Genomic DNA, 22,770 nt, shown 5'->3' on the forward strand with positions numbered 1-22,770 from the left:
AAGCAACCAGATACACAAAGCCTTATGCATTTATTCTGCCTTTGTGGCTACTGAACAAAGCTTCTAAGTCACAAGCATTAAGGTTGGTATTTACTAAGAGGTTGGACACGAGGACTCATTAGGAATATTAGGGTATTCTAACACATAAGGAAACTCGAGAAATCAAATAGCCATATATACAGTATGACACACAAAAAAGTCTATGTGTATTCCCAGTATTCTTTTTTCCTCCTTGATTCTGAGGTTGAACAGCCAGAAACAAATCCCCAGACCAGCCCCAGCTGTGGAATGCTGAACAAGAGCAGCACAGTCCTAGGTCATGCTGTGAGGAGTCGAGTACTCTGATTTGTGGGGGGATGATGTACTACAGAAAGCCTCTGCTACCAAATCTGCCCATAGTTACTGAGTGCTATGGCAAGAACAGGAGAACATTCAAAAATCCCATCCACTACAGCCCAGGAGACATTTGAAATTCAGTGGTTCTGTCTAAGTATTAAAGTGGTGTCATTTGTCAGCCTCCAGGAGCCCACAGAACTTGGCCCTGGCTCCTTTTAAGGCATGATTTCAGAAGTTAAGAGCACTGTTACTGTGATCAGTATGCTTTGGTTTTTCTTCTCCTTTTCTTCTCTCTTGGGAGGAAGAGTGGCCTCTGTCAAACATCAAGGTCACATAAATGTAGCAAAAGTCTAGCCTGAAAGAATGAAAACAAATTTTCTAGACAGGACAGAGTAGCAATAAAAAGGCTTGTATTCAACATACTAGCAGAGCTCTTATGTTACAACAGCAAAACAGCCCTCCACCAACTTTTGGCACTGCTGATTGCACCACTGCAAGCACTACAACAGGAAAATATCTTCCAACCCTCTCAGAACCCCAGGGATAAAGGCAGAACCAGATCTGCAGATCTCCAGGAGGTAGCAAATGTTTCTAATGCTCAGCACTCCACGACAAATTAGAAACCCATTTACATGACAGCTATAGAATTAGTTCTGCAGACAACTAGAAAACCCTCCTTTTGGGCAGAAAACAAAACAGGACCTCAGCTGCAGACCTGGCAAAGGAAAAATAAAAAGGAAATTCCTAATCAGAATGTCAATATGAAGAATTCTTTCAGAGACAGATATCAGACTTAGCTTCCAGACCAAACAGCTCTTGTGGATGGCATTTCAGTAGGCAAATGTGACTTTCTGTGCTAAAATCCTTCCCAACATGCACTTTCAATTAACAGATTTGCTTAAAGTATTTTGTTGTCACTACTGTAGTTCTTGTCTGTTGCCACATTCAAAAAAAAGAGAAAAATTTTGTCTGACTGCAAGAGCTCTCAGAAGAAAGGGGGAGGTGGGCCATTTCCCAACCCCAAGACTTTTGTCTGGCACAGAGGATCCTAAATTCAAGTGTCTGCTTCGAGATGGAAGCGTTTTGTCTTTTAATGATTTTAGCAGCTCTGCATGGTCCATCTCTGTACAATGTACTTCTATAGGGTCCCTCTTCACCTGCACCACTTGAATATGTACATATCCTCATAGTCTTGCCACTTTTCTTTCACTGCTCCATTTTCACTGAGTGTTTCTACCCCCTCTTTGTTTTTCTCATTAAATTTAGAGCTCTCAAGAAAGAATTACCTTTAGCAACAGATCCTAAGAGAGTGGGTTGTTGATATGGATTCCTAACGATCATAGGTAATAAAGTATTCCTTAATGGAACATAAGCTGGCTTTGTCAATCACGATACTGCCATATGCAGCTGCATTGTTCTAATATTTTAAATGCTCTCGGCAAAATACAAGGACCTATCTAGTGCCTGTGTGTGTCTTTGATAACTGTTCATACAGACAATGCAGAAGGAAGGGATACATTTAACTATTTTACAGATGGGAACTGAGGCTTAGAGAAGCCAGAACAGTCCCAGGGGAGCAGTGGTACCACAGAGAACTGGTTTCCACACCTCAGGCTAATTAATGCTTTAAGCAAAGAACCCCCTTTCCATGCCAGCAGGAATATGACATCCTGCATTCTAGCAGTTATGCTAGATTTGTTTCCAGTGAGGTTTGTAAAATGCAAATTTCTGGTAAAGCACATGACCTTTCCTTTCATATTTGTGAATAAGATTTTATTTATCCTGTTTATTAAAAGATCCCAATGTTCTCTTCATATTCTGACTCATAGATACAGCCTTCCCTTAATAGCTTACTTGTGCTTTAAGGCCATAATCTATTCTTCAGAAAGTTAACGTATGTACACACACCCACATTGATATATGTGGGTGCAAATCCATATATAAATATACACACTTGTGTATATATGTGACAGATGTATGTATCATATGGAGCAGATGCAAATGAACATAGAGTTTTGATTCGTCTCCCACTTTGTTTGCCAATAGGGAATTACTGAGACATAGCAGTTTCATGACTTGAAAGATGAGATCATGATACTGCTATTTCTGCACTTCCAAGGAGAGTGCAGGTGTTTCAAAGCATTTATGAAATTGCGTGATTGACTCATATAGAAATCTATTGACAATAAGTTGAACCTTTGCAGCTAGGCTGTAAAAGATTTGATTATAGTAACAATAGTCACCGTCATGAATGTCATAAATCTTAAGAGAAAGGACACATATGTCACATATAATGCATGAAAAAGTTGTCCTTTTATCATGGATAACTTACCATTGTGTAGATACTCTGCTGATCAACTACTGCATTATTTGAATAAGTATCTGATGTCTTGTTTTCTTTCAAGGAGGCAGGTGCAGGATGAAGCAGGGAAGCCTGCCAAGATAGATGATAAATTGCCACTTGGTGCTGGGGACCAGTGCTTAACGTTAATGCAATGCTGCCAGGAATTAAGCAGTAGATTAATAAGAAAATAGGAAGAAAATAACTTCTCATTCCCATTAAACAGCTCAGCTCCATTTTCTTTCTTGATTATAATTTCTAGTACATCTAAAACAAAACATTGTCATTGCCTCATTACAAACAAAACATAATATAATTGGAAAACATCTATGATTGACAAGCCATTGAACTATATAATAATGATACGAGTTGCTTTTTTTTCTGGGGGAGTAATCTTGAAGCTAAAAAGTTCAAATTATAAAGAAAAAGAATTGCAAAGAAGTATGGCCTAGATTTTGAAACCCCTACCCACTTTAGCAAGTGTTATTCGCTGGCTGAACTGTCTCATTCAGTTAGTAGATCATGGCATAGTCAGAAGTGACAGAGGGTCCAGAATTTCCCAAGTTTCATTGCCTACTGTTTATCCCTTATTGGACTGAATTTGGCCCACTATGAGATAAATTTTTAAAGAATTTCATGGGATTAGTTGTATGAGAAACAAAGAGAAGCATCATTATAGCAAAATTGAAATTGGGTACCTACAGGTGAGTAAAATATTCCACAAAATGCTGATTGAGTGAGAAGCTTGTCATTAATGCTGACAAAAAATGAAGTGATTAATGAAAAATGGGTTCTTAGACCCATTAGACTTTGCACTTTCCCAAGCCAACAAATAAAAGTAAAAGAAATATACATTTTATTTGTCCTTTCTATGTACAATAGAATATATGGGGGAAATATAAGTTTATAAACACTTTATATCCTGAAAACTTTGACTTCTGAGACAGCTAAGGGCAAGTTACTGTCAAAGAGAGGCAGTGATATTCTGCTAGCATTTGGCTTCCCAGGAACAAAACTCTGGTAAGAACAAGGTGCTCCTTGCAGGTTGAAGTAATTCTTCTCTTTTGGTGTGTTCTTTCCTAGGTAAGCAGGTCATAGATATTATGAAAGATAACTGGAAGACTTGGCCTTGGAAAGATGCCTGGTTTAGTTGGTCTTGGCAGTGCTGCAGGATCAGGCAAACACATATAACCACAGACCCTTTTCAGATAGTAAAATAGGATTAAACACATTTTAAATATGCTATGCTGCATTGTCCCCCATGATTTGGGAACAAAACTAGTCCTGCTCATATAAAGCCAGTTCAAGAATAAATCCTGTTCAAACCAGGTGTTTTAAAAATAATCTGTGCTTTGCTAGCTATGGAAAATACAGGTCTTGGATTCTCTGACTCCTTTGCATATAATTAAAAAATAAATAGAGATGTCACTCTGGGACATCCAACCCCAATCTTATCCAAGTCACAGGTACTAGAGAAACCCATATCAGCACTTTACTGAAATGCTGACACAAAAATTAACTAAGGTTTTTTTCAACATTCATCCATCAGAAAAATTAAAACTAAATTGAACAACAGATGATCAATGTTATTCCTCTTCCTGCACCACAATAACTTACAGTAATCTCTACATTTTGCAATTGGGCCATAAGTCAAATATTTCAACATCAGGAGTCTTCATCTTGATATAGGAAACCTACCTTAAAGCTATCAAGATGAAAACCATTTAAGAAACATTTTTTTTAAAGCTTACACAAGATCTATATTCTCATCTGTATTATGTCCAGAAAAGTGCATGACATTCAGAATGGAGGCTGAAAAGCTGTGTGCTATTTAATCTCATCTGCATTTCCTCCAGGAGTATGCATCATTCCAGCAAAGCTGAGACACAGAAAGATAGCTCACCACTTAGATGTTCATTTTTCAAGTTGCACATTCCTATGAAACAATTCATTACCAGGTGTAGATTATGTCCCAGTTTTACTTGTTACACATGCAGTTAATTTTACCAAAGTAAATTTCCTCTTTGCAGACGTGACTGTGTCGTTATTAGTTCCGTTTCTCCCACAGTGTACATAACAGAAAATCAAAGACAGCAAAAACTCTTAAATTTCATTTCAAGACAATATGATATAATTTAGACAAGGGAGAGAGTAAAGCTGTAGCAAATCTGAGGAAAATTGTGTCTGTGCCTGAAATTAATGTAACTAACTGATCCTGGGAGCTGTAATGGCGCCATGAAAGAGCTCACTCATCACCACAGGAGAAGCACAAGTGCTGAGTTAATAACCAAATTCCTTTCTCATTTACATTCTAACACCTTCATAATGCCATGACTTACACAAAACCAAGGAAAGCACTGGTTCTTGTGAACACAACCTGGAGGCTGGCATTTCAGTGCTTCTGGAGGAAGAGGTTCCCAGCTAAGAATTTCCAATTTATGTGCCTTGATATCATGGTATGTGGAATGAATACAAATACACATTCCAAATGATTTTTCATCTTCAGCCACTGAGGCATTACCCTTGACCAGAGGGATTATATAAGGGAGCAACAGGGTGCCCTTCAGGACTGGCTCTATAAGAGCCTCACTAAAAGGAAGATCTGAGATCTGTGGAAACATTCTTGACCTCTGTAGATTGGTACAGTTCACATAGGTAGTTTGTGAATCCCGCCAGATAGCTGGATTTAGCATATTTACAGGCAAATGTTTGAATTGCTGTCCAATTGAAGATTAGATTTATTTCAAAGTAATGTCCCATTGATGTGTCTTCCTGCCATTTATGTTCAACTGCAGATTGTAGGCAGTAAATTTTTCTTTCTTCCTAAATCGTTTTAATTATACTTTTTTAGCATAATTTTTCCTGTTTCTGGTGCTCCAGTAGAGAACGTTGATACTATCCATTCATGTGTTCATTGTTGCAAACATAACCAATACTCAAAACTCAATTCATAAAGGGTAAACAATGCTATTTATTATGTTGACATTTTCTAAGGGGCTAAAGTTATTTGCTGGGGGTATTTTTGTGAATAGTTAAGATAATTCCTAAGAAGTATCTCTTCTGTTCTGACTTCTTAAGAGAAAAAGAAAGAAAAAAATGCCACAATATTAAATTACAGTAAACCAGGGGTTAAAGCAAAAATATAAAATATTTATAAACATAAAATAAAGCATCCAGATTTTCCAGTGCCTTTTTGTATATGTATTCCTCTTTTTTGTAGTAATTGTAATACTCCTCTAAAATGCCTTCTGTGATCCTTTTCTCTACAATCAACATCACCAAATGAATTTCAGTTGAGTCTGAAATGCTTTTATACTGCTGTAGTACTATAGATAAAAATAACCCAATAAACACCTCATTTCCATTGCAACCAAATAAACCCTACAGATATATATATAAACACTAGTAATTTAGTGTTATTTCACTCTAATCTTCCCCAAGGGTATCTATTAATAAGAACCTCAACCCCTCAGCCAGGGCATAACAGTCATGTTCCAAGATCAGGTGACCCAGACCAGCATTCATTGAAATGAATTATATTATTAATAAAAGTCTCAGTTAAATAATAAAAATCTTGATTCCTTCAATTTTCTATCAGTTACCCTGCTAATACTAGTGGTCATCCTCAACACCTCAAGACTTCAAACAGGAAGATTAAACCCAAACCAAGTGGTTGGTTTGAATTCTTAGTCAAGGAAGATGACCAAAAAATCCTGAAACAGCAAACTGTACATAAACTAAACTCAGTGGAAAGAGAAAGCAGCAGCTGTTTGTCTATTGGCTTTCATATTCAAGTCTGGGAAACCTGAAAAGAAAAACATAAAGGAAAAGTGATGGGCAGAATCTATTATGCATCTAACTTAAAATACATTATGTTGATATTTCTCATGGAAGTAGAATCAAAAAAATTTGTTGCAGAGATCCATGCGAGGATGGACCTTGTTTTACATCATCAAATATTTCATGGTTATAGTTTATATTTCCTTTTTTCTTATCTTGTGTAGTAAATTACAAAATACAGATAAGTGAGAAAACATGGAACAAAGTAATTGGAACTTGAAAAGAAAAAATCACTTCAGAATTTTTGTTAAATGTGATAAAATCAGTATGATTTTGGGAAACATACTGTTTTTCTAAAATCAATATTTTGTAAAAGGAAAATACATCAAAGCAGGAAACAGCTCAAATAGAAAGAGCAAAGTCATTCAGAAACATTTTAGAAACCATCTAAATCCTACATAAAATATTTCAGTCAGAATCAAAGGAACTTTGAGTAGCCTCTGTGCATCATATCTTTCAATTAATCTTTAAATTCCTATGTGGGAGAAATCCCCCATAAATGAAAAACCTCAATGGTTAAACATCATCATTATGATAGAGTAGAGTAGAATAGAAATAGAAATGGAATAGGAAATTGGAATGGAATGGAATGAAATGGAATAGGAAATTGGAATGGAATGGAATGGAATGGAATGGAATGGAATGGAATGGAATGGAATGGAATGGAATGGAATGGAATGGAATGGAATGGAATGGAATGGAATGGGATAAAGTAGAGTAGAGTAGAGTAGAGTAGAGTAGAGTAGAGTAGAGTAGAGTAGAGTAGAGTAGAGTAGAGTAGAGTAGAGTAGAGTAGAATTGAATGATTTTCAGCTGAAAGGGTCTTAGAACTATTGTCAACTGCTTGACTCAGTAGTGGATTCTTTCCCTTCCCATAAGCCTGAAATGGTCCTGAGCATCAAACAGGGAAAAAGTGCTATATCTCACATTATGTTACTCTAAAGAAGCTGCATCAATCAATTGTTATTTTCCCAGACAGGTGAAACTATTCCTGTGACAAAGGCAAGCCCAACATTGCTTTCTTGCTGTGATCCAAATTTCAGCAAATTGGTGGAAAGATTCTGAGTTGATGTTGCATGTTTTTTCGTCAGTGGATTTCTCACAGATTATTCCACACTCAACACTTCTAGGATAATGTAAAATGCTATCAGGTGGCAGCTGCACCTTTTAGTGAGGACTTGGGAGTCCAGTTGATTACCTGGAGAGCAGCCACAGCTTTTCTCAGTGGTGGGAACACATGGCTTGGCCTTAGCCAGCCTTGGGTGAGTGTCTTGTTCATACTGCACTGGCTCGCAGGATTAACGTGGGAATTAGCACAGTCAGCTCCCATATGAGCAGCATTATGTTCTCCAATTTGCATAGTCTCCCCATGCTTGCAACACGATACCAACCCTGACAGTAGGAGCCTATGTGCTGGGAGCAGAAGGTACAGCGCTCTATCTCCAGTGACAACCATGACGTCTATATGGCATGGGCAAGCAGAACACTTGACAACCATGAAGTTTGTATAGCCTGTGAATCGTTACAGTGGACATATTTTGAGACATCAGCAGCCTGTGAGAACTCTGCATATTTTCCTACTAGACCTGATCAAAAGAGCAACCAACTTCATTTTGTTTATGAGAACCCTATAGAAATTTCAGATACTGATCAAATAATAAATACCCATCTCACTGATGAGCATAACAAGGACTCTGCCATGCTTACACTAGAGTCCTGTGAAAAAGGCGTGGGTTCCCCTTCAATCTATTCAGCTATGTAATGTCCTCAAACAGTGAAAGGGAAACCATAAAACTGAATGTGATGCACATCATCCCAAGAAATTCATGCCCTGTGAGCCCCTTGGCAAAATTCTCCCAGCTTCAGAAATGCTCTACTTTGCAAAAGAGCCTGATGCAATTTAACATTGGATCTGCTTGGTTCTTCCTGGAACAATATCAGATCTCCTGAGGTGAGAGCTTCCCATGACACACTCCAATTAGAGCTGGTGCCAGTAAATAGGCCTCTTGTTAAAACCATCCAACAATCTTCATGAGAACCTGTTCTTAGCTGCCTATAGAAAACTACAATAGGTAACTACAAAAATCAGTTTAGAAATTTCTAGTGTTGTGAATATATTTTCTACTGTTTAGAGATAAGGACTTTCAACCAGTATGATAACTAAAAAACCAGAGACTATGGTAACAGGCAAGCATAGAACAGATGGCAAAAATACTGTGTTTTCAGCTAAGAATAGCTAATAAAATGGGTTTTGTATCTTGTTTGTATGAGTGACTTACAAAAGTAAGAGTTGCAATGTAAACAGGAATTACGTGAAGAAAAGGTAACTGTAGAGGCTGAAAATTACAATCATCCCTAAGAAGTACTTTTGCAGTCAAGTATAACCATTACTAGCACCTTTCTATAGCAGCAGACTGCATTTCAAACAATGTTTCAGCCATCTATTTCAGAACCATGATCTCAAATGCTTAAGTACTGCTGTAGAACTCTTTTCAGCACTAGTAAAGGTATCTACTAGTAAAGATAAAAATACAGCTCTTCACTGTTTAACCTATCATAAGCAGCATTCAAAATCTTCCCAGAAAAGATATTATTTAGAAGAAGTAATAATACATTTTTTTCTATTCAAGATTACCCACTAGATACCATAATAACACAGAAAATTTTAAAATTGCCTTGTAGGCTAAAATGCTACAGTGAGATACATTCACTCTGACTGTGAAAAACACAGTTTGATGGGTTCCTGCCATTTTCAGAAATCAGGCCACCAGGTCAGCCAACTATGCTTTACAGAGATTTAGCCACTAGTCCCCAGTTTAAAAAAATAATTGGTATAAATATTTTAAACATGCATTCCATGAGCTATTAAACTGAGTTCTCAGATATTCTGCAAGGATTCATAAAGCAGCACTTTCCAAGTCACCTCTCCCTGTTACAGTAAATTATGTTGTCCATTCCTCTGTTTGATTGGCAGCCTTTAAATCTCTCTGCCCCATTGAGTTTGTGCCATGTGAAGCAACTGCAAAAGAAGATCTTGTTTTCAATTTTTCAGGGTCAGATTGTCTTTCAGTAACACGGATGTCATTCATGACACAATGAATGACTCATACCCAGGCCACTAAAAGAAGCGATGTTAACTCTGAAAATAAAAAGAAAACATCAAAGGTAATAGTAGAAAACTCTGCTTAAGTCAAAAACAGGCAGGAAGGCAGCAGGCAGAAGCAGAGACTGATGCAGAAAGATAGCATCAGGCACATTCTCTGCATGACAAGTTTACCAGTGCTGCTATTTACAATTCGTAGCAGGACTAAAAACCCCCCAGAGCTGACACTTCAGAAACATTAACTACAAATATAGAATGTACTCTGCATACTCCAAATAAATTAACCTGCTTTAGAGACATTTTCTACAGTAAGAGTATTAAGAAAGAAATAAAACATCTATACTAGAAGCAAGACAAATGTAAGTATTAAAACTTCAGCTTGGAGTTCTTCCTTTCCTCTCAAACCTGTTTTGATTATGTGATAGAACTACAGCTTGTTTAGACCTAGGCCAGTGCTCAGATGAACAAAGCTAAATATTTCTTGCTCTGACGTAAGAGCCCTGAAACCACATTTTTTACCCAAGCATAGTTCATTGAAGTCAGAGATGAGATTTTTAACATTATTTTATTTGAGGTTGTACTTTTGTGTGTCTTTGCCAGCTCTTTCTCTATCACCATTATAATTTCTTGAGATTTTAGTGTCAGTAATCATGATCAAAAGTTTGGGGAGAGAGGTTTAAGTCATGGTCACTCCACCTTCCCATCTGGGTCAGCTACATATATGCAAAAAGCCATTAAAAAGTTAGGGAGAGAGAGAGAAAAGGAGGATGGAAGGCTTCACCACACTAAATGAAAAGCAAACAATATGCATATCAGCATCCTAAGGAGATGTACCACTCTGCTGGGAAAAACCAAGACAAAAGAATTATCTGACACAACAGTTCAAAGCATATTGCACCTGTCAAAACGTCTGTCATCTTCTATAGAAATGCACCATTCTAAAAGAAAAAAGGGAAACTCTAGCAAAGTCACTCAGAAACAACAGGCCACTTTGTCTCCTTCCTTCCAGCCAACTCCTCCATCTGAAAGCCATTTAACTCACTGCTAAAGATTGCCTGGAAGGACCAGACAATAGGAAGGTCTCTTTCATTGTCAAGGACAGTTACACTTTGAAGATGATGCTCAAAAGGGGTTAAAATGGGTCAACAAGCAATTGTTGGGTCTATCCAAGGAAATGTGAACAGAACATTGTTAAAGTCACACACACAAAAAAATCTAAAAGAGCACATCTTTAAGCTGGGGAAGTATGGGGGAGCACACACAAAATGCTGATGTAATGTCATAGTGACATGGAGATAAAAAACCCCTATCAGTACAAATGGTGAAACTGAATTTCAGCAGATAAGTCAGTTCTTAGCAACATACATCCAAAGCACAGTAAAGGCAAGAGATACACAAATTGACTAACAAAGGGAAAACCAACAGCAACTCTGACAGAATTAGATGCCATTTTTCCATAACTTTTCATTTGTCTGCTTCCAATTCTCACAACATGCCTTTGGGAATCACTGTATGTTGCACAGCTAGATGCAATGGATACATCTTAGGTACTGAAATGAAATTACTCATTTGTATATAACAGCTGCTTTAAAGGAAAAAAGGTGGAAAATGTTTTTGCTCTCCTGCAGATTATCTAAATCAATATTTATACAGCCTACTGAGCCTCTTTGAGTGTCCATGTTCTCTTCATGCTTATATGAAACATAGAAGTTGCTATTTTATAAAAGCTTCTAGACTTAATTTACACAAATCTAATTCCTAAGGTAAATCTTCCATGAAATAAAGGATTCATCTAAAGCCATTTATTTATCCAAATCCAATTCTCATTTTTATTATTAGAAGTCTAATTTCTCTGTTAATCAAATTTTGACTTGTTTTTGACTTTTAAATGCAGCATTGCATACGAATATAGTCACCAAGTCTGAAAAAGCCTCAGCTCAGCAGAGCTAACCATGAAGCATATTCATTTGCATCTGCATTTGTAGCAAAGGGCCATCCATTATGAGCAGCTTCAGACAGGAAAAAATGCCTGAAAGTTCAGTTCCGTTGAAGGTAGTAGCAAAATTTCCAACAACTCCACAGCAGACAAGGAGTCAGTTCTGTTTTCAAAAACTTGCACCTCTGAACTTGGTCAGTAACTACAGAATCACGGAAGTGCAGGACTCCCAAGGGAGTCAAAGATCATTGAGTCCAGCCCTGTAGAGAGCCAGAATTCCCACCATGTGCCTGAAAGTATTGTCCAAGTGTTCCTTGAACTCTGCCAGACTTGGTGCTGTGCCCACTTCTCTGGAGAAACTGTCCCAGTGCCCAATCACCCCCTGGGTGTAAAACCTTTTCCTAATATCCAAACCTCCCCTGACACAACTTCATGGAGTCCCCTCAGGTCCTCTCACTGTCACCACAGAGAAGAAATCAGTGTCTGCCCCTCCTCTTCCCCTCATGAAGAAGCTGCAGACTGCAATGTCTCCCCTCAGTCTCCTCCAGGCTGAGCAGACCAAGTGACCTCAGCCACTCTTCCTATGGCTTCCCCTCTAGACACCCACCATCTCCATGGCCCCACCTTGGACATTAAGAACTTTAGATCTCCATTATATTGTGGCATCCAAAACTGCCCCCTGCATGGAGGTGAGGCCACCCCAGTGCAGAGCAGAGTGGGACAATTCCCTCCCTCGCTTAACTGGTGATGCTGTATCTGATGCACTCCATGGCCATTTCTTCAAGACTGTGGAATAATGGACATAACACTACCATAATTGTCCCTCCCATTAAAAAAGCAACTTCAATCACCTATAACTTCTAAAATGTTTTTTCCCTTGTAAAGCTAGATATTCCTAAAATGCTAATTGAAGATCAACATTTTCAAGACTTTGCAAAGTCATTTTTTCAGTATAAAATCTCTCCAAGCTGTCTTATTGACAAGGAATTTCATCTCAAGTAACACTGGAAATTTGTGTTGTAACAAGCCCTGGTCAGTTTTTAGAGATATGATGAAATCCCTTTTTTATCTGCTTGTTTTCTATACTTCATGTCCATATACTGGCTTCCAAGAGAGAAAATTAAATACTCAAAAATATTGACGTTTCAGTGTTCAACCAGCACCAAACCTGTCTATTAACATAAGCTGAGTTGAAAGCCCCATAGACTTATCCTTGATACTTCATGCCCTTTTCCTCTGAATTTCACGCTTGTTTTTTCAGAAGCCTTTTATAGGCTCATGGAAATTATTACCCAGTACTGAAATGTCACAGGAGTCACAATGGTGTTATCATTGCCTCTTTCAAAACTGAATATTTTCAAGATTTTTAGGCTTGCTGCAAAAGCTGTCTCAAACCAGACCTCTCAAAACAATGATAAAAATTATCATTACACAACCAATAGAACACTCTGTGCAATTTAGACCAATATGGCTAAACCAGCTTAAAGAGAAATGCCTGACAGGGCTCAAAGTACAAAACTCCCCCTACCAGCAGTGTGGGGCAACTCAGGTTATGTCATTATTCTGGTTTTTCTCCTCCTTTGTGCACTTCCTCTTGTATTCTTCCACTATCCTCCGCAACACCGTGCTCCCTACTCACTGCATTTCCTTTAGGTGACATCCAAAGAACAAGGGAATCATTGTCCCCTTGATGGGTTTTGATGTTGGGGAAGAGTGCAGGCTACTGCACCAGAGGCCAAAGAGAAGGAAAGCAACATTTGAGATCATGAAATTGGGATGCCACACTCAAAGTTGTCTTCTCAGGGTATGTGAAAACCATTGTGTGCTCAGAGTCAGTGACAGCTCATGAGAATGAAATGTTGACCTCTTAACAGAGCTACAGTACACATGGGAAAATCCTACTTGCATAATCTAAGACTAAAACTAAACTCATGTTCTGTATGAAGTTCCAACTATAAATACAGACACAATCTTTTTTCCCTTTTTAAACTTATTATCATGATCACGTACATTTTTCTCACTTAAAAAATATATCCTGCCCATATCTATTTCTATTGAAGGACATTGGCAAATAATGCCTGTTTAAATTTTCCAAAATGCTTTATCCTAACATTGACACTTGGCAAAAGAACAATCAGATTTAATATTAGCTTGGCTAAGTGGTGCAAATTAAAAAAATTTGTGATGTTAAATGTGGATAGACATCACTAATAGCACCATTAATTGAATAAACTGAAAATTCAGTATCAAGTACAAAGGTTTTTCATGACAAATGTGGGTTTGAGTTTATGTTTTTTTCCTAATTAGAATATAATTAGGATTTATATTTCCCTGAGATTGATAGCACTCCGTAGATAACACAAAAATGCTGGGTCAATTTTTCTGCTGGTGTGTTTCTGTCAAAGGCAGCTGACAAGCAGCAAATTTGTCCCTTTTTTTCCTACTTGGCTACAGTCATGTGCTTATCATCTGTGCCTGTACAATGTTAAGGCAGACATATTGTCCAATACTGACCATTCTCCTCTATTCATGTATGAACATGTGGTCAAGAACAAGCCTTAATCACAGATCATTACCCCTCTTTAGAGAAAGACCAATCCTTCCATCAGGGGAAGGAGAAAATAATGTTTAACTTTAGAAAAGCAATTATAGTCCATGAATAATAACTAGCTGTGGATCAGAAGGAACAGTTCACAAAAAATATAGGCGCACATTTCCTGAAACAAATTTAAATTTTTGCATGTAGTAAATATATTCAAAAATTCAAAGTCTTAATTAATGACTAAAGAGCAAAAATGCTAAGTCCACTCAATAATGTAATTGCAATTAATCATTTATCCAACTAGTGCACCTCAGATACACTTCTGAATATGAGAAATATATTTAAAAAGTCCCCTTTGGGTAGTTTTTCAGTGTTTTCATAAGATATGAGGGGTTTTCCTCACTGAAAAAGCCTGTTTCATCTGATCTCAGGAGTGTATACCTGACTGTCACAATGCAATTCGATTCTGTCACTAGAAGAACAAATACAACTTTGCTCTCCTTTCATGTGTCACCATTAATTTGACTAGATAAAGTAGTATTTCAGGATTTTTTAGGATTTTTTTTTGTTTCTGTCTACCAAAGATAACAAGGGATCACACACAGTATCCTTGTCTTTCTAAATAATTCCCCCCAAAGCTAGGTCCAAAAGGCAGCAGGGCCAGGTGCACACGTCGAAGTCCTGCCAGTCAAGCCCCAGCAGCAGGGGCATGAAAAGCACACAGCCAAGAGCAGATGCAGAAAACCAGCCAAGCTCCTGGCTGAGTTTCATGTAGCTCCTGTTCTGCTGCCACAGGAGAACTTTGGCCACCTGCCTGGACAGCTCAGGACGAGCCAGCTCCACACCACTGGAGCCCCTGCAGCACCAGCAGCACCTCCTTGGGGCTCTGCTGGCCAGCGACATGTTACTGTCACACTGACAGTAACTAAATGTGAACTCAGGCAACAGCTGTTAGCCATGTAACTGAGCAAGAAAGCAGCAGAGACTTACAGTACCTTGGGCATTAATGGCTGTACACAGAGACCTACATGTTCAAGTCAGGACAGGCACCTGAAGTATCAATGAAGCACAGCTCCAGCATGGGCTACCTGCCCAAACACTTACCAGAACACATTTTACAGCACATTCCTGAAGCTGACAGTATTAAAGCAAGCTTACACTCACCTATCCTCTGCACATCCAGGTGAATTGTGGTTAAGTCTCTCCTTGCTCTTGAGAGCAGAGACATGAGCAGGACACAGCTCCTGCCCCTGTGTGGGAAAGGCAGACACTGGATCATGCGCCTCCAACAGATCAATGCTCCCACCCAACACAGTGTCACTTGCAAACTGACTAAGGGTACATTGGATGCCCTCATCCAGATCATTGATAAAGACACTCAACAGGACTGGCCCTTGTCCTGAGCCCTCAGGAGCACTTCTACTCACCAACCATCAACTGGGTGTAACTCTGGTCACCACCTTTCTCTGGGCCTGGACATCCAGACAGTTTTCTACAATTAAACAGCACATCCACCCAAGCCATGAGCACCCAGTTTCTTCAGGATAATGAAATGGGAAACAGTGTCAAGGTGCACTAAAGTCCAGGCAGACATCCACAGCCTTTCCCTATCAACTTAATGGGTCACGTAGAAGGAGATGAGGCTGGTCAAGCAGGACCTGCCTTTCACAAACCCATGCTGGCTGTTGTTCTCTAGATACCAACCCTGACAATCTGGTAGTCCGGTACATGCTGTTTGATGGCACTCAGGATGATCTGCTCCAAGACATTTCCTGGCACCAAGCTCAGACAGACAGGCCTGTAGATCCCCAGATCTTCCTTCCAGATTTTCTTGTAACTTGACCTCACATCAGCTAACCTCCAGTCACCTGGGATCTCCCCAGTTATTCAGGACTGCTGGTAGATGATGGAAAGTGGCTTGGTGGTCTCTTCTGCAAGCTCCCTTAGTACCCTGGAGTGGATTCCATCTGGCCCTATAGCCTTGTGTGTGTCTAAGTGGTTTAGAAAGTCACTGGCCATTTTCCCTTCCTAGATTCATAGACTATGCTGGATTGGAAGAGACCCACAAGAATCATTGAGTCCAACTCCTGGCCCTGCACAGAACACTCCAAATGTCACACCATGTGCCTGAGAGTGTTATCCAAATGCTTCTGTCACTCCATCAGGCTTGGTGCTGTGACCATTTCCCTGTGAAGCCTGTTCCAGTGCTCAACCACCCTCTGGGTGTAGAGTCATGTCCTGATATCCAACCTACATCTCCTCTGAGACAACTTCAGGTTGTTTCCTTGAGTTCTGTTGCCGGTCAAGAGTGAAGAAATTGGTACCTGCACCTTCTCTTCCCCTCACAAGGAAGTTGTTTGCCATGGTGAGGCCTCCCCTCAGTCTCCTGTTCTCCAGGCTGAGCAGACCAAGTGTCCTCAGCCACTTCTCATACAGCCTCCCCTCCAGACCCTTCACTGTCCTCATGGCCCTCCTTAGGGCACCCTCTAAGAGCTGAATGCCTGCTTTATACTGTGGTGCCCAAAACTGCACACAATGCTCAGGTGGGACCACACCAGTGTGAGCAGAGCAGGAAAATCACCTCCTTTGCCTGACTGGTGATCAATTATAGGGGTTTCATTCTGCTCCCTGTCCCTTTCAGTTCAGGGGCTTGGTATCTAGAGAACAACTCATGTTACTATTGAAGACTGAGGCAAAAAAAGCACTAAGTCACTCCAGTTTCCCCCTCCATTGTCACTATATCTTCTTCCTCACCTGCTTGTCTTCCTGCATGTGGGGACATATTGCTTGGAGAATGTCCATCCTACCTGGACTCCTTTGCTCTTCAGGACTGCTTCCCAATGGACTCTGCCAAAGATGCTCCTAAGAAGGCCACAGTCTGCCCTCTGGAAGTCCAAGGTAGCTCTTTTGCTAATATCAGCTGTGAAGTAATGAACACAGATATAAGTCCACTGAACTGCCACTGGGACTATTAGAAGCTTGATTTATCAAGCCCCAAGTGAGTTTCATTCTCTATTACAACTACAGAACTAACATTTGTTTAAGACACATGGAATACCACAAACGAGCAGTTCCAATTGTAGATATAACATTTATTTCTACCATAGTGAAAAAACAAGTTAAAGTGTCTCTTTTATCTCTGAGGTGAAATGAGATGACTAAATAAAATCCCACAGTATAAATAGTTATTTTAATACAGATAGCACCCAACAGCTTTGGTGCAACAGAGAAAATGAATGCAGAGAAATGTGGGTTTTGACTTTTTTTCCCAGAGCCCAATTAAAATAAGCAAAGTAAAATGCACAGAAATAAAATATATCTAGCAAATATGTTTCTCCTAGCTTGATTTGCTACACACTACTGCACCACTGAAATGGGAATATTATCCACAAATTATAGTTCATATTAAAGACAAATGAAATGTATTTTTAATATGTGCTGTATAAGGCATAATGAATCACAAACAGTCTCCAATTAGAGTTTTTTTCTAGAATAAATAGTCATTATGGTCTAGATTAATAGATATTACAGCCAGAGGGGACTACTGTGATCATCTTTGACCATTGTTATTATTGCTTTTCAGTGCATAAATCGTTAAAATCTTACTTTAGATATAATTTAATTATGAGTTATGCAACAAAACACAAAGGAGATTCACTGAAATAGCCTATAATTAAGTTCAGTGATTTGCTTTCCTCCCCTTCATTCCATCATTGTTGAGATTTGTTCTTCCTGTAGTTCATCAAATTTGGTAGCATTTACGGCACTGAAGTTCCAAGTGGCATGGTTATTCAAGAAAAAACAACATTTATGTAAAGAATTAGGAATGCCTGCTCAGGAAAGAAGGATTCACATCTTAAAATAAATTAAAAAAAAAAAGCAAAGCGGCACGCGATATACCAGATTCCTATTGTGAGGCACAAATTCTTCACAACACTGGGAGACATTTCAGAACAAAAATACTATTAGAACTGTTTCAAAGGGAACATTTTTGGCTAGGATAGAGACTTTTGACATTATTTATTAGGTTCAAAAATGCCTAACAAAGGACTAACAATAGTCCTGTGGAAACCACTACATCTGAGGCACTTTCTGTTGTTATGTGCAGGCATTGATTTGAAGATGGCCAGCATTAGTAGAACAATTCCCTCACAGCAGTCAATGCAAGTGAGCATTCATACACACACAAGCAAAAGCCTGTGAACAAACCATATGGAAAGAAGAAAAAAAGTAAACATTTATTAACCTCTTTGTGGGAAGATGAGTGGAAGGACAGGCAAGCAGCGAAGGAGACGGTCATGCCAAATTTCTGCGAAAGAAGGTGTTTGCCCTGAGCTTTTTTAATTTTTTTTAATTTTTTTTTTTTTTTTTTTTTTTTTTTGTGGAATATGAAAAAGGCTGGAGAATGTCTTCAGTGCCATGGAAACCAGGGCTTCTAGGGCTGCCAGCAGTGCCACCACCCTTGGCCACCCAGACACACAGACTGCGTGATGCTCAGGTTGTCAGGTTTGGATGCTGCTCCTGCCCCCTTCCTCACCCATGGCTGAGAGGACACTGGCAAATGTGGAAAAAGCGAAGCAAATTTATGGGAAAATAAACATAACTGAGGACTTAGCTTAGCACCTATGACACACAGAACAAACACACAAAAGAAATATAAAGACTTCTTATTCTCACTGCAGGTATACAGAAATACAAAAAACCTATGCAGCTGGTATGGGCAGGAGGTTCGTGAGTAGTACAAGCCAATGAAATGGTGCCTGTAGACCACCCGACACAAAGGAAGACCATCTTCCTACCATAGTGAGGCCAGAAAGTCACCTCTATCCTCACCTGAAGGTGGATATACTGAGCCAGTGACCAAAACCTCATTTGACTCATAAGGTCAGTGGGACCTGAACATCTTTGGCCACTGAACAGCTGGAGGAATATCTCACAATTAAACTGCTGAGGTTTACAGCTTAGTTCCTCTTCTTTTGCATTAACCTCAATATAAGCTTCCTTATGATAGAAATTCTCATTTTCCAGTGTAATCAGTATTTAAATTGATGTTGGAAGAAAAGGAGAGGAGCTCCAGGTTTTGGATAATAATTGGTCTTTCATTTGCATTTCAAATGTGATGAATGGGGTTATTGGTTTCTGAAATATGCTACAAAATATTAGCTGATATAAAGAAATCTCAAATGGACTTAGTTTGATGTTGCTGAAGATGAGATTGAAAGAGCTAATGAGTCCATTCAAGGAAGGAGGACAGAGCTAACACAGAACCAATTTGTCTCTGGCCCAGCAGATGCTCTCTCACAGCTGATTAACCTGGGCAATGCCCCACCACAATCCAGGGAGCAGCTCACCTCTGCTCTCACCAATCCACAGCCTCCTGAATCTTTGCTTTTGCACCAAGTGCAGCAGCATTTTTATCCAGTGCCAGTGCTGGCCCGAAGGGTATAAGGAGATTTGGGTCCTCAGCCTGGTAAGGAAGATCCCCTGGGTGGGAGTGACTTGGAAATGCCATGGGCACAATGGCACAACCTATTTGTCATCTCCTCTAAAACAAACTGGAAAACAATCTAAAGTTCATAACTATCTTTCCTTTTACATGAAAACACTGCCTTTCCAGTATTTGTAGATGAAAGAACATGAATTTCTAAATGCCAAGAGGGGATTTCTGAGTGCTGGGAGACAGAAATGCTGTCTGCTTCAATCCAGCAGCTCAGAATGTTTAGGATTAGCCCATATAACCACACAGCTACCCTTACTTAAAAATCAGATTGTATGCAGAAACCCTGAAGATCCAGACAGAATCATGGATTGCATATATTCTTCACTTAATTTGCCTTCTCCTCATTTAGATATTTTGCTGCCAACAGTTTAACTCCCCACCTGGTGTGTCTCTTTTTCTATTTGCTTTTAATTTTGGGTGAATTCAGTGTTTCAAGCCTGATCAAAACAGGGGGTTTTGTATGGCTTATTTCAACTCATTTCTGAAAATGGGAAGATTCCTAGCAGTGAAGGCTCTTGTTTCCTGTGCACTAGACCTTGACGAGCAAAGGCTGAATATTTTATCTCATCTCCTATAGCCTGACTGGAAGGGAAAAGTTTTTGTATGGACAGTTTATTATGTTCAACATACATACATTATATTACATGGGGGGTAGGCTACAAACAGTGCTTTAAAAAAGGTCATAGCAAACTTGCAATTTATATTAATTACTATGTGCACTTAGAACTGCACAAAAGTTCCTGAGTGCATTCAATAGTATTTTATCACTGCATTGCCTTCAAATACATTGAAGAATGTCCTTAAGGATTCTCATTTATGTAGAAAGTAATCTCTTAATCAGGACAATATTGCCTCTGAAGGCGGTTCAAACACATGCTTTTAACTTCATTTAAAGTCAAGTCCAAGATTAGATTTAAAATAACTTTTCTTTTGAATGATAGCTTATTTTAGCAGACCATCTGAGCATATTAGTGTGATTATTATGTTACAAAGCATAAAAAAATAGTAATTTGTATTAAATTACAATATTCTAGCTATTGAATCATATGTTATGCTGACTTTGAATGAACTCACAAAGATTATTTAAGTCCACCTCCTGGCACAGGACAACCTCTGGAATCACTCCATGTTGGGTGTGATATAATATGCTATTACATTATATTACAATACAATAAAATATACCACTATATATTCCATATATATATTGAATTAAATAATATAATATATATAATATATATTATATATATTATATATATTGATTATATATATAATATATTGATTATATATATAATATATTGATTATATATATTATATACATATTGAATTAAATGTATTTAAATAATTTGAATTAAATTACTAAAATGCAGTTTCAGTGATTTTAATATTATAACAAGAGGCAATATTTTATGGTTCCTGCTTTATATTTTAGCTTGAGGCAAATTTTAAAGTTTCTAACATTTTCATAAATTGTTTACTGCCTGTACAAATTATTTTCAAGACTTACTGAAGATAATGACAACTTTTTATAAAAATTTAAAGAGGAGTTACATATTTTTGGTATTCTAGGTGGCTTTAGACACATGGTATATGCAGAAAAAAATTGAAACCAGTAAAAATTTATTATAAAAACAGTAGTCTAAATGTAGAGATACCAGAATTTAGAAACCAGTAGGATGGTGGACCCAAAGAATCAGAGTTTTGGCCAGAGACTGAAGCCCTCAGCTTCTGTGCAATTCAAGAGGAATTTGTGGTAAGAGCATTTCCCAACATCTTCCACAAGATTGTAGTAGAAGCTTTAAGAAAAAAAAAAATAAAACAAAACAGTAATAACAGGTTTTATACAGAATTTCTTATCCCCATATCTCTTGAGAGAAACATATACCATTGATTTGACATTAAAATTATGCCATTAGCTGCTCCATCACTCACTGATTTCAGTCAAGTTTAAATACTGTTCTGATGATGTCAAACCAAAAAAAAAAAAAAAAAGAAATGTTGTAGCCCAAGATGTGCACAAACAGAAAAATGGAAACACTCAGGAGGTTTTGAAGCATATTAAGTGTTAGGAGAAGGCCCGGAGCTCTCTTAAGTTTGTAATTTGAGGATTCCTGTGGAAATGTATTTTCAAACTCTGGTTTTTCCAGCAAGCACCTGGGAAGTGGTGAGCAAAACAAATGTGACAGCCCTATTCTTGTCCCAAAATGAAGCAGTATGTAAAGAGTGAAAATAACCATCTATGCTTGATTAATTAGGTTTGTAAGTATTCTTCAAGAACCAAACAATATTTCTAAAGATTTCAATAGTTCAAAGATTGCCCTATGGCCGCCTGGCCAATACATCTTCCAGCACACACAGTTTACAAGCATTTTTCTTCCCAATATGTTGTCTTGGTTTGGTGTGACATTGTTTGAGCATAGGTCTGTTTGGGTCAGCGTGGTTTTCTTCGCATCACAGCAGTGGTGCTGAGGACAGCACTCAGACCATACATCTTCCATGTCATTTCAGTCAAAGGCACATGATGCTTCCCGGTGCCCAATCAGGAAGGGCCCGGCGCTGGGACAGGGGGGCATATTGGCAAACTCAGCTTTCTTAATGACAGCCATTGTTGCAGACAAACAAAAGCACGGTTCTGAGGATTAGCGTGCGGCCGTGTGTTAAGGTCATCCGTACGGTGCATCCATCATTTCCCAAAACAGGGGGCAAAATGCTTTAAAAATCTGCCAAAATGTGGTATTTTCAGAATACACCTCAAAGCTGGCAACTGATACAAGTGCAGTGACCACTTGGAACAGTTGAGAAGAGAAGGAGGAGAAGAACTTGGAACAGTTCTCCTCCTCAGCAATTCTGCACAGGGGCAGTGGAGAAAGAATAGAAGATAATAGATATAGTCTTCTAACTGCAAGTAAGGGGGGATACTTTAATTAGGCTACTCAATTTAAAAAAAATCAATCTAATAATCTGTAATAATTAGGTTGAACAGTAGTTCTTCGTATAAGTTAGAGCTCCACAAATATTGACTAACTAGTAATGAAAAGTTAGCAATGCTCCAGTTATGAGGCTTACTCGTGAAAGCATCTGAAAATTGAAATTAAAAGGATATAATGCAGCCAGCTAAAATCTTTGACTGATCCTTCAGTAGTCATAAAAATAATGCCAGTGAGATTACATTAAT

At 38.6% G+C, this 22,770-nt stretch overlaps 1 protein-coding gene across 14 annotated transcripts in view; it reads right to left on the reverse strand.

The window, feature by feature from the left end:
- Nucleotides 1–22,770, reverse strand: part of LOC146763405 (uncharacterized) — a 235,102-nt gene that overhangs the window by 91,808 nt on the left and 120,524 nt on the right. For 13 of the 14 annotated variants that reach the window (XR_014952168.1, XR_014952169.1, XR_014952162.1 and 10 more), the window contains exons 2-3: nt 16,906–17,018; nt 15,263–15,348 (exon numbers count right to left, since the gene is read on the reverse strand). Coding sequence is in view for 2 of the 14 variants with exons in the window: in XM_085569628.1 (XP_085425754.1) it covers nt 15,263–15,348; nt 16,906–17,018 (199 nt within the window). In the remaining 12 variants the exon portion in view is untranslated. Of the gene's footprint in view, nt 1–15,262; nt 15,349–16,852; nt 17,019–22,770 lie in introns of all 14 variants that reach the window. The other variant, XR_014952166.1, reaches the window with a different exon arrangement.

The sequence above is a fragment of the Lonchura striata genome, chromosome 1A (assembly GCF_050655825.1).
Source record: "Lonchura striata isolate lonStrDom1 chromosome 1A, ASM5065582v1, whole genome shotgun sequence".
NCBI classification, from domain to species: domain Eukaryota; kingdom Metazoa; phylum Chordata; class Aves; order Passeriformes; family Estrildidae; genus Lonchura; species Lonchura striata.